General features: G+C 55.5%; 1 protein-coding gene across 2 annotated transcripts in view; it reads right to left on the minus strand.

Annotated features, from left to right (window-relative positions):
* Positions 1-17,700, minus strand: part of FXYD6 (FXYD domain containing ion transport regulator 6) — a 55,152-nt gene that overhangs the window by 26,636 nt on the left and 10,816 nt on the right. The window contains exons 1-2 of one of the 2 annotated variants that reach the window (XM_077839751.1): positions 8,730-8,793; positions 7,348-7,383 (exon numbers count right to left, since the gene is read on the minus strand). The exons of the other annotated variant lie outside the window; for it this stretch is intronic. Coding sequence (XP_077695877.1) covers positions 7,348-7,383; positions 8,730-8,793 — 100 coding nt within the window. Of the gene's footprint in view, positions 1-7,347; positions 7,384-8,729; positions 8,794-17,700 lie in introns of those variants that run through there. 2 annotated transcript variants of the gene reach the window in all.

A 17,700-nucleotide genomic window follows, 5' to 3' on the forward strand; every position in this document is an offset into this window, starting at 1 on the left:
GCCCCAATAGTGACTGCTGCCCGTTCCTGCAGACAGCGCTGCCCTGTCCTCGGCTCGGGAGCGACGGAGCCGGCCCTGCACGCCCCAATAGTGACTGCTGCCCGTTCCTGCAGACAGCGCTGCCCTGTCCTCGGCTCGGGAGCGACGGAGCCGGCCCTCTGCGCCCCAACAGTAACTGCTGCCTGTTCCTGCAGACAGCGCTGCCCTGTCCTCGGCTCGGGAGCGACGGAGCCGGCCCTGCGTGCCCCAATAGTAACTGCTGCCCGTTCCTGCAGACAGCGCTGCCCTGTCCTCGGCTCGGGAGCGACGGAGCCGGCCCTGCGCGCCCCAATAGTGACTGCTGCCCGTTCCTGCAGACAGCGCTGCCCTGTCCTCGGCTCGGGAGCGACGGAGCCGGCCCTGCGCGCCCCAATAGTGACTGCTGCCCGTTCCTGCAGACAGCGCTGCCCTGTCCTCGGCTCGGGGCGACGGAGCCGGCCCTCTGCGCCCCAATAGTGACTGCTGCCTGTTCCTGCAGACAGCGCTGCCCTGTCCTCGGCTCGGGGCGACGGAGCCGGCCCTCTGCGCCCCAATAGTGACTGCTGCCTGTTCCTGCAGACAGCGCTGCCCTGTCCTCGGCTCGGGAGCGACGGAGCCGGCCCTGCGCGCCCCAATAGTGACTGCTGCCCGTTCCTGCAGACAGCGCTGCCCTGTCCTCGGCTCGGGAGCGACGGAGCCGGCCCTGCACGCCCCAATAGTGACTGCTGCCCGTTCCTGCAGACAGCGCTGCCCTGTCCTCGGCTCGGGAGCGACAGAGCCGGCCCTGCGCGCCCCAATAGTGACTGCTGCCCGTTCCTGCAGACAGCGCTGCCCTGTCCTCGGCTCGGGAGCGACGGAGCCGGCCCTGCGCGCCCCAATAGTGACTGCTGCCCGTTCCTGCAGACAGCGCTGCCCTGTCCTCGGCTCGGGAGCGACGGAGCCGGCCCTGCGCGCCCCAATAGTGACTGCTGCCCGTTCCTGCAGACAGCGCTGCCCTGTCCTCGGCTCGGGAGCGATGGAGCCGGCCCTGCGCGCCCCAATAGTGACTGCTGCCCGTTCCTGCAGACAGCGCTGCCCTGTCCTCGGCTCGGGAGCGACGGAGCCGGCCCTGCGCGCCCCAATAGTAACTGCTGCCCGTTCCTGCAGACAGCGCTGCCCTGTCCTCGGCTCGGGAGCGATGGAGCCGGCCCTCTGCGCCTCAATAGTAACTGCTGCCCGTTCCTGCAGACAGCGCTGCCCTGTCCTCGGCTCGGGAGCGACGGAGCCGGCCCTGCGCGCCCCAATAGTAACTGCTGCCCGCTCCTGCAGACAGCGCTGCCCTGTCCTCGGCTCGGGAGCGACGGAGCCGGCCCTGCGCGCCCGAATAGTAACTGCTGCCCGTTCCTGCAGACAGCGCTGCCCTGTCCTCGGCTCGGGAGCGACGGAGCCGGCCCTGCGCGCCCCAATAGTGACTGCTGCCCGTTCCTGCAGACAGCGCTGCCCTGTCCTCGGCTCGGGAGCGACGGAGCCGGCCCTGCGCGCCCCAATAGTGACTGCTGCCCGTTCCTGCAGACAGCGCTGCCCTGTCCTCGGCTCGGGAGCGACGGAGCCGGCCCTGCGCGCCCCAATAGTAACTGCTGCCTGTTCCTGCAGACAGCGCTGCCCTGTCCTCGGCTCGGGAGCGACGGAGCCGGCCCTGCACGCCCCAATAGTGACTGCTGCCCGTTCCTGCAGACAGCGCTGCCCTGTCCTCGGCTCGGGAGCGACGGAGCCGGCCCTGCGCGCCCCAATAGTAACTGCTGCCCGTTCCTGCAGACAGCACTGCCCTGTCCTCGGCTCGGGGCGACAGAGCCGGCCCTGCGCGCCCCAATAGTGACTGCTGCCCGTTCCTGCAGACAGCACTGCCCTGTCCTCGGCTCGGGAGCGACGGAGCCGGCCCTCTGCGCCCCAATAGTGACTGCTGCCCGTTCCTGCAGACAGCGCTGCCCTGTCCTCGGCTCGGGAGCGACGGAGCCGGCCCTGCACGCCCCAATAGTAACTGCTGCCCGTTCCTGCAGACAGCGCTGCCCTGTCCTCGGCTCGGGAGCGACGGAGCCGGCCCTGCACGCCCCAATAGTAACTGCTGCCCGTTCCTGCAGACAGCGCTGCCCTGTCCTCGGCTCGGGAGCGACGGAGCCGGCCCTCTGCGCCCCAACATGCTAATCAGTTTTGAATGTCAGCATCCCACCTCCCCAACCCCTGGGAAAACCCAGCAAGGTCACCACTTGGCTGGCAGCCCTCTAGCCTCTGCTGGTGCCCGCCCTGAAAACCAACAGTAACGCAACAGGCCACACTTATCCAAGCACGTCACAGGACTGACTCACTCCAGTGTCGCACCCAGGAATCGGAGTCCCACTTCCAGGCTCTAACTAGGAAGATGAATGACCACTGCTGCCCTCACCTGGGCCAACTAAGCACGGCTCTTGCCTGCAGGTGAACTAAAAAGCCCTCTGATAGAAATAACAAGCAGAGATACAAGAAACCGAACTGCTGCTGGGAGTGCAGCAGCGGCCAGGAAAGCGAGCCTGAGACACGGCCCCTGGGTCGTCTGTCTCCGCTCCCCAACCATCTCTGACTTATCGCTGCTAACTTCTCCTCCTGTCGGCCGAGCAAGAGCAACATGGTTACAGGAGCGTGAGCCCTGCTGGCTCTTGCATCTTTGGCGAATCACAGCTAAGGTGCCAGCTGCACAGACCGCACCCAGCTCTTGGGACAACTTCAGAGAGACAGTCTGAACAGCGAGGGTAACTAACCAGTGGAACAGGCTGCCAAGGGACATGGGGGATTCTCTGTCCCCTGGAGTTCGGGAATCAGGATTTGATGTCTTTCTGTAAGTGAGATGCTCTAGCTCAGCCAGAACTCTGGGCAGGATGCAGGAATCACAGGAGAGGTTTCTCTTGGCCTGTGCTGTGCAGGATGTCAGACTAGATGGTCACCACGGTCCCTTCTAGCCTTGAATCCATGGACCTGTGAGCAGAACTGGCCGGGAAAGGATTTTTTCCTTCTGAAATTTCCGACACAAACAAAAATGTTTTCTTTTTTTTTGCAAGTTTTTCTTTGAAATTTTCTTGTGTGTGTGTGGGGAGTTTTGATTCGCCCCTCCTCCCCCTGATTTTTCATCAAAAGAATGCACGTTTTTCATTCCCATTCCCATTTGGTTGAAAAAGCCACTTCCAATCGAAAGAACATTTTGACAGAAACTGTCTGACCAGCTCCACCAATGAGGCGTCAGACAAACCTGGAAAGCCCCCCTCCGATCAAGGGCACAGGCCAGGCACTCTGGGGTTTGTTTTAGCCTCTGCGGTGAGGCTCTCACTAAAGCCAACACAGGCACATGACTGATGCAGCAGGACAATGACACAGGCAGCTCCAGGGCTAGCCGCAGCAAGGACCAGCAGCCTTGTAGCGTTCGGTCTGTCTGGAACAGCCGCCATCTACATTTAGCCCGGAGGAGCCCTGAGTCCTGTCCCAGGCATGCTGCGGGGAGCTGTAATAGCTTCTCTGAGCTGCTAGAATAGGGGACTTGCTGCTGGCACCATGGCAGCGAGAAACTGTCAGCTCCTAGTTCAAAGACCTCCCTGGGGATTCTTCATCCCAGGCACAAGGTACTCCCACCAGGGAGATACAGCTGCTGCTATCAGTCTGCAATTTGCCTGCACAGAACTGCACTCCGCTAAAGGACGCCAGGCTCCAGGCTGGACTGTGAGAGGCTGGGCAAGGCTGCGGAGAATGGCACAGCGAGACAGACCCGACACCTCAGTGGGTTCCCCTGGACTGGGAGGAAAATGCAAACTCTCCCTCCCTGAGGGACGCTTACCCCACCCCACCCCAGGAATGCAGGGAAATGAGACAGGGTCGGGCTGTGGTGCAAGCACACCCAGTTTCTACAGCTAACACATCCCAGACAACCTATCCAAACTATCCCAAGGAGATCCCACTGGACACACCACACCAGAGATGAGGGGTCTGCCTCGTTCCTATGCTAATCTCATTGGATGTCACTGCTTCCCAAGATGAAACGGCCCTTCTCCAGCTGTGGATTGTGTCACCAGGCAGCCTAGATGACCCTGGGGTGTCTCCATGGCTCACTGCACAGGAGACTGCAGCAAGAATCCTGTTTGGCTTGCAAAGTTTCCCACTGTAGATCAGTCCCAAAAGGGAAAAGGAGGAAGTACCCACCAGAGCCCCCATTCCCTACCGCAGAGCCTGGCACACAAAGGCCTGTCTCAAAGCACAGCGAAGTCACTGTCAGTCTCAGTGGGCCCTAGACAGATAGCTGATCTGTAACTATGGAAAACCTTTGCTGGGCAGCTGAGATCAGCTGTGCTGAGATGGGGACTGTAGCAAATTCCCTTCTTTGCACCTGATGTAGACATTTGGGGAACATATGAACCCCCCAACTCACTTCACAGAGAGCCCCAAACAGTCATCGGATGGGAAGAGCACCTCGGCTGGGTTTGAGGTTCCACACTCCTGAGCTGCTGTTTATTTGACTGGTTTGGAAGAGGGGGATTAATCTGGCTGAGAGCCCTGAACTAGCTTACCCACAGAGTCACAGCCAGCACGCTGCTACACAAGAGAAGCAACAATCGCCAATCACCGCTGTGAGGTGTGTGGATTTAAATGGAGCACTTTGCAGTGCCCAGAGATGCTTAAGTTGCCTGTTAACTTTCACTGAGCACATGGGGAATGGCAGGAGGCCCTCTCCACTGCTTCCATCTGGGGAGGAGACGTAGCTGTTCCCTTTCCTGAGGCAGTGGATGCCTCCTGCCAGAGCAACCTGGCTCTGATGCTTTGCAGATGGAGGCTCCATCCAGGGAGGATGAGCTCAAAGGCTCAGGAAAAGAGAGTTTGCTTTGACACTGCAGCCTGCCAGCAGCTCTCTCTCTCTCGGGTCCGTCTGCTTGTTTATCCGCTTTGCTGCTGGCCGACAGTTGCAAGTGCTCCGGAGTGATACCAATGTACTGCTCTTCTGCCCAGCCGGAGGTGGGAGCCTCGCTAGCGAGGGAGGCTCACCCATAATCAAATGGCTCCAAAAAGCAGCCGCAGCGCCTCTGAAGGGCCAGAGCCCGACTCCCACAGTCAGCTGACGACTGTTCCATGGAGGGACAGAACGGGGGGAGTGGGAAGAAACCACTTGCTCGGACTGTGATGCACCATCAAAAGAACAACCCTACAGGCTGTCAGAGGGACACGCACTCCCCAGTCAGACTATGCCTCTTTCCCACTGTTGCTGCTCACTTCCCACTGTCTGCAGAGTCCTCTCTCCTCCTGACCCCACTCGTTCTCACTTGGTGGCCCTGGTTTCCCCAGCTGCCCGCTGTGACAAGCGACATGGCTGCCTTCGCTAGCAAATGAAACCCAGTAAGTGCAGTGTGGCGCGTACGAGAAATGGGCCTCCCAGCCATCGAACTCAGGGTGGGTACCAAAGCCAGGCCAGGCCAGCTGTGCTGGCAGGTCTGACGGGCGCAGGAGGCCTGCGTGACACGAGCGTGGTGGGTTTCAGTTCAGCAAATGCCCACACCACTAAAAGCACCATGGCTTTGTCCCCAGGTTGTCAGTCTCGGCCAGGGAGTGAGTGGGCTCCAGGGACTGAACTCTGCTCCCCTCCCAGGAGTCACGGCTCCAGGGCAGCGTGACGAGGCACTGCCCAGCACCTGCCCCGTGGGTAAACAGAGGGCGCTGGTCTCCAGGGACGTCAGTCTGGCACCTTTACATTTGCATGAGTTTTGTTTCAACACTGCTCTTGGTTGTGAACTTTAGAATTAACTCTCCGTGGTACACAGCACCTAGCCATGGGGAACGTCACCAGTGTGTGAGTACACCAGGGGTGCACCCGCAGCACTGAGGTCAGGGTTTGTTAGAGAACTGCTGCTGAAGGGTCACACCAAATGGATCTGTAGAGGCTACAAACTAGCCCCTCTCACTTCCTCTTTGTTAATTTCAGGTGCTGACTGGTGCAGAGCTATAAACAAAATATCATTAGAGGGCAGAGTCCTTTCCACATCAGTCTCGGCCAGCTGAATTTGCAGCGGGCGAGTGTTAGACCCAAAATCCATACACCAACCAAACACAACCACAAGGGGAAAAAAATAGCCACCACAAAGGCCCTTAGAATCCATGTCACTGTACCGTGTCTTTCTGGAGATGCAACAAACACACCCGGGCCCTCGTGCCTGGCAGGATGAAGCCACTAAAAGTCCTCCCAAGCCTTGTATGCCATTACCATGAATTTCTCTCTTCAAGTTGCCACTAAGAGAATTTCCATGGGGAAGTCACGGAGCATCGCTGAGCTCGTTGCAAACTGCTGAGAGGATGAAGCTTGGCAAAGAATCCATGCAAAACTTTCTCTCCGTTTCCTAGGATGCAGGGCACTCACACCAGAATCGTTCCACAGAACGCTCATGACACCTGTGTCCTGCGTGGACATCCACCAGGCGACGGGCGGGGGGGTGTTTGGGAAGGAGCCCGGTTCGGGGTCACCTGGTCTCCACAGGTAGGGCTAGCTCAACATGCTGCTGCCAGGCTTGCAGTCACAGGCACGGGGGTCTCAGCCCTCCTGGTACAGGAGGAAATGCAGGTATGATGTTACCTGCTCTGGCTCTGCATAGCATGGAGAGCGAGCTGCTTGGTGCTGAGAACCGAAGAGCTCTGGGTTGCTATAGCCGGAAGCTGCTGGCCTGTTCCTATCTCTTCGAGGAGCTCTCCATGCTCAGCCTGTCACGCTAGTTACCAGCGTCTCCAAGGATGCACAGCCAGCCTGAGCTCTGCTCTGTATGCAGCCACAGGTAGCGGAGTTCTCCAGCCAGGGGGTCCCTGGTGCCCCTCTGGTGAGCCGGCAGTGCCCAGCAGCAGGAGGGCAGCGGGATGGGAGAAGGGATGGTTTATAACTGTGACAAGGCCGGATCCCACCAGATCCCACCTCAGATCATTGGGAAGAATGCACAGTGCTGAAGGGAGCTGCCCGCTCAGGGACCGTCTACAAAGTCACCAGCTCAGAAACAAATCAGTCAGCGGGTGATGCCGCCTCGCTGCCCGGAGCGATGCTGGCCGGAGCTGGCGTCATGGCTGCAGAGCAGATGCAGCACGAGCCTAGCCGGTGCACTCAGATGGGCAGCGCTGCTGGCCAGAGAGCCTGGCTTCTGAGCTTGTTGTTACTGTGCTAGGCAGGAGCTCAGACTAGACGGCCTAGTGCCCCTTCTGGCCTTAGAACCATTCATTATTTGGGTTGCTGTAGCACCTAGGAGCCCGGTCATGAGCCAGGACCCCACACCCAGAACAAAGACGGCCCCTGCAGGGCCTGCAGCTCACCTGTGGATGCCTGGTGAGTGGTGAACATGGATCCACCTGGAACAAAAAGGGACACAATGATGAAACTGCAAACGAATGAATCTTCTGCAGAGAGGTGGGTCCCTAGTGAACCTATGTAAAAATGAGCCATACCAGTAGACGTGCAGGGGAGACGGGCTTCACCATGCAGAGTCCCCCCACCAGATGCCTGTTCAGGGCCCCATGTGAAGTGAGTTTGTTGGCTCTCAATCCCATTGTGAGTGGCCAGGCATCCACATCAGAAAAATCACCACTACAATTAGCCCCAGAGTGGCAACCTGTGCCCAGAGGCCAGGTCTGCATGGGCCACAGCCCGCGACAAGATGGTTCCTATGGGTCACCGCGGACGCGCAGGAGGTCAATATACAGAGGAGGCGATTCGGCACCCTCCACCAGCACCACACTCACCCGGAATGAACCGAGCAGGGAGGACTGAGAGGAGAATGTCATGGAGGAAGAATGAGCACCTGCACTAAGCTCTGCAAGTCTCACATTGCTGGGGTCTCCTTCAGCTGCTTCCAAAACACTCTGGACAAGACACCCAGCTCCCTCCCTACTGGTGACCAGAGCCCCGGAGGAGCCTGCAGGTCTGCGTGTAGCTTTGGAAAAGGCTAGGAGCCCACCAGAACACAATGCTGCCTGAGGCTGCACTGGCTCTGTGACCCTCCTGCAGCCAGTGTGGGCAGTTCCTGGCTCTGTTTGCTGCCAGGGACCAGGAGGAGGGAGCAGGGACCCTGAGGACTGGTGTGGAAGGGCAAGATGTCTGCCTGTTCCATGAGGGGACACATCCCCCTGGCCCCCCAAAGGTTGACGTAGAGAAACCCCTGCAATGGGCACCCTCCCTGGCTCCGACCTCCTCTCAGCAACTCACTCGGCTGGCCACTGGGTGCCAACGCTGGGCTGCAAGGACATGCCAGGAAGGGCCTGGCTGCAGCGCTCCGCTCAAGTCTGGGCTGGTGCTGCGAGTTTCATTGCTGACTTAGAGGCAATTCATCTGGATTTAGATGGGACCCCAGCCATGGCACCATGATTCCCTAGTGGCCATATGGCAGTGCCCAAAGTGGGGGTGAGCCCACCTGACCTTACTCCCCCAGTAATGCTAGCCAGCAAGCCCCTGGAGTGGCCAGGCAGGACCTTCCAGTGCTGAGAATCAAACACTGGACCAGATGCAGCCCCATACGCATGACACAAGAGTCAAGCTTAGATGCCAGTGCTAATGCCCGTCTCCCCCTCTGGCCTCAGAGGAAGCCCTGCCCACAGACCAGCCCCCACCAGGGTGAGAGCCCTGCCAGCTGGGTTCCTAATCAGCGAGGAGAGGGAGGGAGTTTGTCAGAGCCAGGGAATAAAACCACATTTCAGACAACCTGGACGGGTCATCTCAGCACAAAAATCCCCATGCCCCTGCTGGCCAGGGCTGCATTCAGACATGCTGGACCTCGCGTGGCTCTGAGGCCAGTGTGGAGAGGGGCCCAGCTTCGCCTTGCAAAGTGGGATGTATTACCCCCCTCACACACACACACACACACACGCTTCAGCGTTCGGCAGGGCCATCAATCTGCTTGCACAGCGCTTGCTGGCCTGCGTCCGGGTGTGGCACCCATGTTTGGAGCCGCCCATTGCTGTAGCTCGGCAAAGCACATCCGGGTCAGGAGAGTCACTGCGCACTGCTCCAGCCCCCCAACACAGCAGGGCCTGTGGGACCGTCTCCACGCCCTTCCTCTGGGCACCGAGCACAGTCCGCCGTCCCCCCGCCCCTAGCCCCGTCGGACTATATTACCATACATGGTATAGCAGTGGCAGTTGCTGTGCTGGGCTGCGAGAGCTGCTCACATCGGGGGAAAGGAGACAGAGAGGCTCTGTGCAGCGCTGATACACACAGCTGGAACACAGCTGCCGCTGCTGGCCTGGAATAACGCAGACAAGAAAGGAGCCCTTTCCGAGCAGCAATTCAATTCCCTGGGTGACAGATGCAGAGAGATGCTGGTGTTGAGTGGCTCAGCCCTGACAAAGCCTTCCCCTGACTCAGGAGACTGAACCTCTGTCGAGCCAGAGCCGTGGTTACACCCCTTCCTTCCCATGACTTCCACGGCCTTGGAGAGACGTCTCCCTAGGGCTCCTTCTCCTGGCATTGCTGATGCCCCTCTGGCCAGAACGGCATCAGGGCTGCCCATGGCGGATCTGGGTCCTATTCTCCCTAAGTCTCATATTCCTCTCCTCTCTGCTCCCTCCCTGCCTCCTCCATCAAGGAGCAGCGTGCTCACTGGCAGGGCCATGGTGCTGCTTTGTACCCAGGAGCACAGTATCCGGACGGCTGAGCTGGGCACCAAGCCACAGCTCCCCAGATACAGGAGCATAAAGTGGCTTGCGTGGCTTGAGAGTCAATGATAACCTCACAGCCTCTTGCTGTCCCCGGCTTGCCACGGAGACGCTCCCTGGCCTGGCAACTGCATTCCCACCAGTCACCAGAATAGCATTCACGCAATGCATGCCCAGAAGGGCCAGCAAAGAGGCCTGTGCCCCTCCCCTGGCACTGCGGGGCACAAGCCATGTGCTTTCTGCCTAGCTCAGGCTGGAAGCGCTGACCCACCATGAGCATCCCTTTGATGTCACGTTGGTGTGACCAGTCACCACAGTTGGTCAGACGCCGAGATACACTCCCAGCCAGAAATGCCCCATCAGCACCCCCGTCAGACCTCCCACACCTAGAGCGGAGGGGTGTGCATTGCTGGAGAAAGTCGGGGGTACTCTTCTTCTCAGCAGAGGGAAGGGAACATTTGAATAGTCTCTACCCTCAATAAATAGCTCCCAGTTGGAGGCACGCACGCTCATCAGCCAAAATAGCTCCATGACTTAGCATGAGTCCCACTGAGGCTGGAGGCTTGTGACGTTCTATGGCTCCTACCAAGGTCACCAGATACCCTCAGGAAATGTCGTGGCATCTGCCACAAATGCCCACGTGAAACGTCTGTCGGTTCTTTAGCAGGATGGAAGGTGCTGGTGGCTCAGCCGTAAGTGGCAGAGCTGGGGGTGAAGGAGGGTGAAGTTATATCCCCTGAGAGCCATTTCATTTCTCCCTCTCTTTCACAGTTGGCTTCTGGGGGATTGCCCCTAAGCAGGAAATCATTCAGCCACCATAGGGAACTGATGAAACCTGCTCATTGAAATCCACCTGATAGGGGTTTGGTGTCAGGACACAAAGCCACCTGTCCAAGGCTCACTCGAGGCCTAACCCAAAGGGCTACCTTTGGGATCCACTAAATGCTGGCAGCCGTGGTGGATCCTTGCAACTCCCAACATGCAGCCTGCTGGGGTTTGCTGTCCCAGCTCCAGTTTGGGCCTCAAAGAGGGGAAAGGGATGCAGAGCAGTTACTGGAACCAAGAGACCAAACAAAACAAAGCCAGGGGGCAAAGAAAATAAGGCCGGGATCATCTCGGGTGGAACCTCACGATGTCAGTTACCCCAAGGTTAAGTTTGGCCCAGTGTATGTGTGTGTTTTAAAGCCAGAGGTCTCTCAGAGCAAGCACCTCCGTGGCTGCCCTAGCAGCTGGTGTCTCCTGGATACCAGACGAGGGGTCTGAGAAACAAGAGAGCGGATTTCAAACGAAGACAGACCAGGCAAATACCAGGACAAAACGAAGGGAAGGCGGCGAGTGCAGTGTACATAATGTAAGTAACCTGCAGGGAGCCACCACAGAATAACTCCTCAGCCAAAGCACTGAGCTCTTCTTCAAGGGGAACATATCGCTCACTCTGCATAATTTAGTTTGGGTAGAAACACTTCCCAGCCCTGCATGGATGTCAGCTCTTACGAGAGCGAGTGAGCGGGATGCTCTCCTCCCGCACGGCCCCATCACCCTGCCCCTCACTCCCCCTAGATTCATCCTTTCCAAACAGAATTAGCTACATGCCATCACCTGGGCCTTCCTCAGCTATTTCGTGACCCAGCTGACCTCAGTGGGGACAGCTCCTTCCACTCACAAATCTCTCTCTTAGCTAAAAAAAGAAAACAACACCAGCCCTTAAAACGGCTGAGCCCTGTCCTGTGAGGTGCTGAGCTCTCTCATCTCCCAATGCAGCACAGAGGGGACAGGGACGGTCGGTATCAGGGAGCATTTTCAGAGTTTGTTTGCTGGCCATTGAGTCTCAGTCTTTAAGAATTTCATTTGTTAAGGCCCAATTCCACAAAGGATTGTGTGGAATCCCCCTGCAGCCAGCAGGACTCAGCCCAGGAAAGAGGGACGATCTGCTGGGATCCCACCACCAGATCAGGGCCTTGGCTGGTCAGCGCCTCAGAGCAGGGACCTCAGGCGGATGTGAAAGGGCAGCAGAGTCAGCCTCCTGGTTTATCTCGGTGCTGTAAAAGCCCAGTGCGCACTGACGGAGTGATAGCCATTCTTCATAACAACCCACATCCCATCATGATCCGTCTCTTCCCTGCACAAAGACCGGGCCATTTTGTAATAAACACATTCTATCCGAACAGGCTTTGGTTTAATTTCCCTTCCCTGTAGCTCCCGCTGCTGCTGTTCCCAGGCTCCGGGTTCATTACTTTCGACTGTGCAGCAAAACATGGGGATCAGTTGGTGCAGCATGCCCAGGCCGTTAACGTTATATGATGAGACACCTTCATTTCACGCAATTATTGGGTTAAAAAGACCACCAAGCCAGCCCAGCAGCTGATGATCCAGCAATATGTGGCCTTGTTTTCTGTATGGGTGGTAAGTAAACAAAATACTTTAAAAATATCAAATACTGTTCTGAGAGTATCGTGGAAACTATCAAACTCAAACTGCACAGTGTGCATCGTGCAAAATACACAACAGAGCACAACACACCATTTATTTTCATGAGTCAAAAGTCGAGCTGAATGAATGGTGTTAATTGAATCTGATGTTCTATTAATAATGCCATTGTTTATAGAATAAATTATTCATCAGGTACATTTTTTGCATGATTTGACTCCCTCTGTCGATGGATCATGCTCACTGAAAGACACAGCCCGTCAATGATTTATTACGCATTGAATATATCATCTGACAAATACTATGGCTGAGACATACCCCAGAACCAGTGGGCCCAGTTCTCCACTTGGTCACGTCAGGGTTACACCAGCCTGACTCCACGGAAGTCCGTGCAGCCTGATTCTCATTTACACTGAGCCCACTCCACACCCTCTGGCACCAAAGCAGCCCGAGTACAAACAGACCTCAGGCGCTGGGGAGCTCACTGAGGCAGCAACTGCAGACTCGGACCCAGGCACCGCTGTGATATCAGGTGTCACTAACCCTATCACAGCCTGTCATCACACCGCTTGTCAGCCAAGCCCTGCCCACCCTCACAGCCCAAACGGTCCTGGGGTGCTCACTGCGCAGGACGCAGCAGGGACATGGGGAATGGGTTTTAACCAGCCGCTCCTTTGAGAGTCACATTACATCCTCGACTCCCGTCGGGGGATGGCCCTGTACAGTCACTCACACCCCACTGAGCCTCTGCCAATTCTTGGCGGGCGCCCACCACAGAGGGAGCCAATCACCACGCTAGGAGGTTCTCTGGGCGCCTCCAGCCACATCCCGCCCCCTTTAAGACCTCAACCCCCGCCCCCCAGCACTGCCATACAACATATTGCAAGGGGTCCCCCGGGTAGCATCCCAACCCCTGGTTTGCCTCTGCCCCCAGGGGCCTAGCACAATGCCCCCGTTATGTAAGGAGGAGCCCTCAGGATGCCCGCCATGGTACCTTTTAGGGCCTAAATCAGCTCGTTCCCGCACTGGGCACCTGCCAACATTTGCAACGACGACTCTCCCACAGGGCCAGACTGTGCCCTCCAGGAGGGGGAGAATCCCAGCCCGCCTGTTGCCCAGAACCCAACCCCTAGGATGTGCTGCAAGGAAGACAATAAAACCTGACCTGCCTCACCAATCCGGGGGTATGGGGAAAATTCCTTCCCAGCCCCAAAGTGGTGACTCCACCTAGATAATGGGCTGACTGCTGGAATCCAGCAAAAGGGAAGTGGCCCTGAGCACAGGGCTCCTAACATGGCTCCAAATCTTGTGCCAAATCCTGCAAGGGCTCCCGCCTACCCAGAAATCCTATGTGAGCTGGAAATCTCATGGGATTTGGCCCATGCTGTCCTTTTTGCCCTCCTCCATTACCAGAGCCCCCAAACTCACCCTTGCTAGGCTCAAAGCCCCCCATAGACTTCAATGCAACTGCCTGCATGACACAGGTAGGCAGGATTTGTACCCTTGCTTGTATATATGTATTTTGCTCTTTATGGAGGAAAATCACTCAGTCATGAATCTGTCATTATCTCATTTTGCTCTGGGCAAGCTACAAACAACAATATCTAACAAATAGAATTATCCCTCTAAATTCTCCTATGCTGGTATCTCATTAATGACCTAAAAATTGCTACAAGATAACACTTTCCATTTCACCAGCCTGTTAGCTCCACACTTGCAAAGTGACCAGCTTGTCTCATAAGGAACATTGTGCTACAACTTCCCACCCCGCCCTGCCTCTACTGTCTTCGCAAAAGGAGGAAAAAAAACACTTTTCAAACTTCAGCTGACAATGCTTAATGCGCGTAGATGTCTTCTCATCTCCGTGTGTGTGTGTTTATAGCAAGCCTATGGGAAAATGCTTTCTAATACTATAGAGGCAGTTTGTATAAAGGGTTCTGCAGATGAATTAGCTCCTCTTGGGTACATGGAGAGCAAACCTCCAGCCTCCTGCTTGGATATTTGCATCTGGTGTCTCACCTCTAGCTGTTCTGGGACTGGCATAATGCTTTATACTGGAAGTACCTGTGAATTAATGCTAGCATTTCCTACACCTATTCAGAGACTTTCCCACTTAACAGCCCTAAATCTAACAGCACATCACCACCAACCTACGAGCCTCTCGCCAGAAGTCACTGGAGCTTTTTCTATTTCAGGGATTTGCAATTTACACCTGACCTCCTAATTTTCACCTTCCCCGGCACTACCGAGCGGGAGGGAGTGCTCAGCCCTGGTGCTGTCATTCCTCCCTTTCAGAAACCATTTGGGGCCCCGCTGTGATCCAGTTCGCTCCCCTGGAGTTACTCCAGGTTTGCACTGAGAGCACAGTCAGCTCCTCCGCTTGCCAAGGAACCAATTCTATTCTCCCACTAGCAGATACAGATGGGGAAGGGTTCAATGGGAGGAGCCAAAGAAACCAGGTTTATCCGCCTTCCACAGAGAGAAATCGGAGAGTCATTATTTCGGACTATAAATAAGCCAGTGGCTCTCCAGGAATTGCTCTGATCCTGGCAGTTAGAAGGCAACGGGGGGCAAGCAACGGGCTCTTTTTGAGCATGGTTCCAGGAGCCCTTTAAAAAGGATAAATATGGAAGAGCACCTGAGCACAGAGCTCCGCCAGCACTAGGCAGCAAACTTAAAGAAAGCGGCCGAGACAGAAAAACTAACAGGCTCATACAGGAGGCTGCAGCCCGACCCCTTCGCTGACCCCGACACAGGACCTGCTATGGAGCCACATGGCTGGGCAGCCCCACCCCAGCATCTCTCTGTGCACACAACACAAATTCACATCGCTCCTGGCGGGACGCTTGCACCATGGCTGCCCCTGTGAACCAGGCTGACAGTTTTCTACTCGACCTTTTTGGAAGTCTGAAGTTTATCTTAAAAAAAAAACAACAACAACGCTGTGGCCTGAAATCCCACCCGGGCTCCATGCTGGATCCCTTCCCATCCTCCTGTGAGTCCCTCTCTAGGCTCCTGGTACCTTTCCATTACTCTCGCATACCCCTGCCTGCAGACAAGAGGAGCAAGTGTCTTCTCCCAGCACTCCCAAGGGGCTTATTTTGAATAGATGATGATTGACTGCTGATCGCTCAGCGTCTCGGGCCCAGCAGAGAGGTGACACGCCTGCTAACTCATGGTGGACGCACTACACAGAGGCTTTCCATGACACAGTCACTTTATAGTCAAGAGCAATTCAGCAGTGGGATAGCCACACCCCAGTTTGTCACAGATTAACCACATGCTATGAGCCTGGTTCTGCCCTGCCCCAGCCATTCACACCAGTGCAGAGCAGGCTCAAAACTCTAGCAAATCAGCAAGTTACAGGGTTGAGTCCCCAGGCTGCAGGCCAGTGACGCCGTGGGTCCTATGTGCCCAGTTACACCACATACAGTTTTACTTACTTTCCTACCCACTAGCACAGGGCTGCCCTGTGAATCAGCTTCCGCTATAGCCATTACACAGACAGGCTATAGCTATATGGACGGCAGAGGGTGGCATGGGGAATCAGGGAGCACATTCGTTCGGGGAGACACTGTTTAAATTCATGCCTCTCTGTGGTTCTGCTGAGCCAGTTACAGGTGAAATGAAAAAGGCCCTCAGTTCTCAGGAGACATCTCTTCAGGCTGAGTCCGACAGTCAGTATGCTGCAAGACAAGTGTCCCACATGGAAAACAAACAATATGGCCTTGTGATTCCTGCTACACAGTCAGTGATGTATGTCTGGGGGGGGTGTTTTGCAGCATAAGACAGCCCCATTGCTGGTAACAAAATGATTTGTAGAGAACAAAGCTCTGGGAAAGAGAATGACATGCTGGGTCACATTCTCTGAAGCAACCTCTACAATGATGCCAGATATTTTGCATATGCAAAGAGCTGCATGCAATTTTTTATGCTCATGTAATTGCATGCGAAGATCAGGCTGGTGTCTCACTTCAGGATCTGCACACTCAAACATAGTTTGCACACACACACAAGCTGTTGTGCACATAGAAACAGGTTTGGACAAAGACACATGGATACAAAACCATGAGTGCAACCTTTGAGGCCTCTTGGAAAATCTGTCTCATTGTGTCTAGTCCCTGAGATCCAGGGGACACTGACCTCCAAGAAGATGCAAGTTGTTAGCAGCAGAGGGTGACGCAAATGCGACTGCTGATTTTTGCAAATCAAATGGCACCTCCCTTCCCTATCACGCACTTGCGTAAGGAATGAGATTTTACTACCTTATGCTCCGAGATTTGGGCTTTGGTGTATCTTTGTGCACTGAGTTGATGACACCTGTTATATCCCAAGTGATTACAGCACACCAGATTTTGCATAGTAGCAACTGCATCCAGGTTAGGGTTGAAGGTGCTGGTGTGGAGAACATGTCCATATTCACACTGCTGATCCTTAAGAGTAGGGAGTAGGTAGGTACCCGCCAATCTTGCGGCAGGCCAGCATTGTGCTGAGGGCCTTGGCCAGGAAGCAAAGAAACGCTCCATCTGGTTTCACACGTGTTTTCTCATCCCATCTCTCACCACACGAGTAACGGAACTACAGGGCAGTACGTCCATGGAGACCCACGTCAGGAAGCTCTGGCAGGCAAAGACCACACAAGACTGAATGGCTGGAAGTTAATGCTGACCAATTCAGACTAGAAATAAGGCACACGTTTTAGTAGGGTAATTAACCATGTGGACAACTTCCCGAGGGACGCAGGCATCACTTGAAGTCTTTAAATCGAGACTGGCTGTCTCTCCGGACGTTCCGTTCTCGCTCAGCCAGCAGCTCTGGGCCTGATGCAGGAATCCCTGGGGAGGTTCCCTGCCTGTGCTACGGAGGAGGTCAGACTGGATGATCATGGACCTTTCTAGCCTTACAGTCTACAAATCTATGCTGTGCATGGCAAGCCCAGGGGAAATCGCTCTGGTTTGTGATACCACCAGAGCCCTGAGATGGAGCCATGGAAACGGTCAGGTCCGTTTCCACCTGGTTTCTAACTCAAACCCACAACAGCTCCACTGACATTTCAACCTCCCCAGACCGTTCCAGTCAGAATTATGGCTTTAGCTGGTGAGGGGAAAGACCCGAGAGGAGCTAGGCAGAGTGGCAAGTAAGGATCAGTTATTTAATATGGAAATAAATAAATGACATAAATAAGAAAAGGAGTATTTGTGGCACCGTAGAGACTAACCAATTTATTTGAGCATAAGCTTTCATGAGCTACAGCTCACTTCATTGGATGCACTTTCAACGAAACCTTATGCTCAAATAAATTGGTTAGTCTCTAAGGTGCCACAAGTACTCCTGTTCTTTTTGCAAATACAGACTAACACGGCTGTTACTCTGAAACCTGACATAAATAAGCAAGACGTGCCCATCACCGTCCTGGTCACTTTGCTTGTATGTTGCATCCTTCCCCCCATCCCAATCTGTCTTTTTAGACTGCGAGCTCTCCAGGGCAGGGCTGTCTCTCCCTATCTCATTGTAGAGCACACCCAGCCCAATGGGGCCCCGACCCTGACTGGGGCATTGCCAGTAAGTAATATTAATAGGTGGAACCCAGGC

This window comes from Eretmochelys imbricata, chromosome 22 (assembly GCF_965152235.1).
Source record: "Eretmochelys imbricata isolate rEreImb1 chromosome 22, rEreImb1.hap1, whole genome shotgun sequence".
NCBI lineage: Eukaryota > Metazoa > Chordata > Testudines > Cheloniidae > Eretmochelys > Eretmochelys imbricata.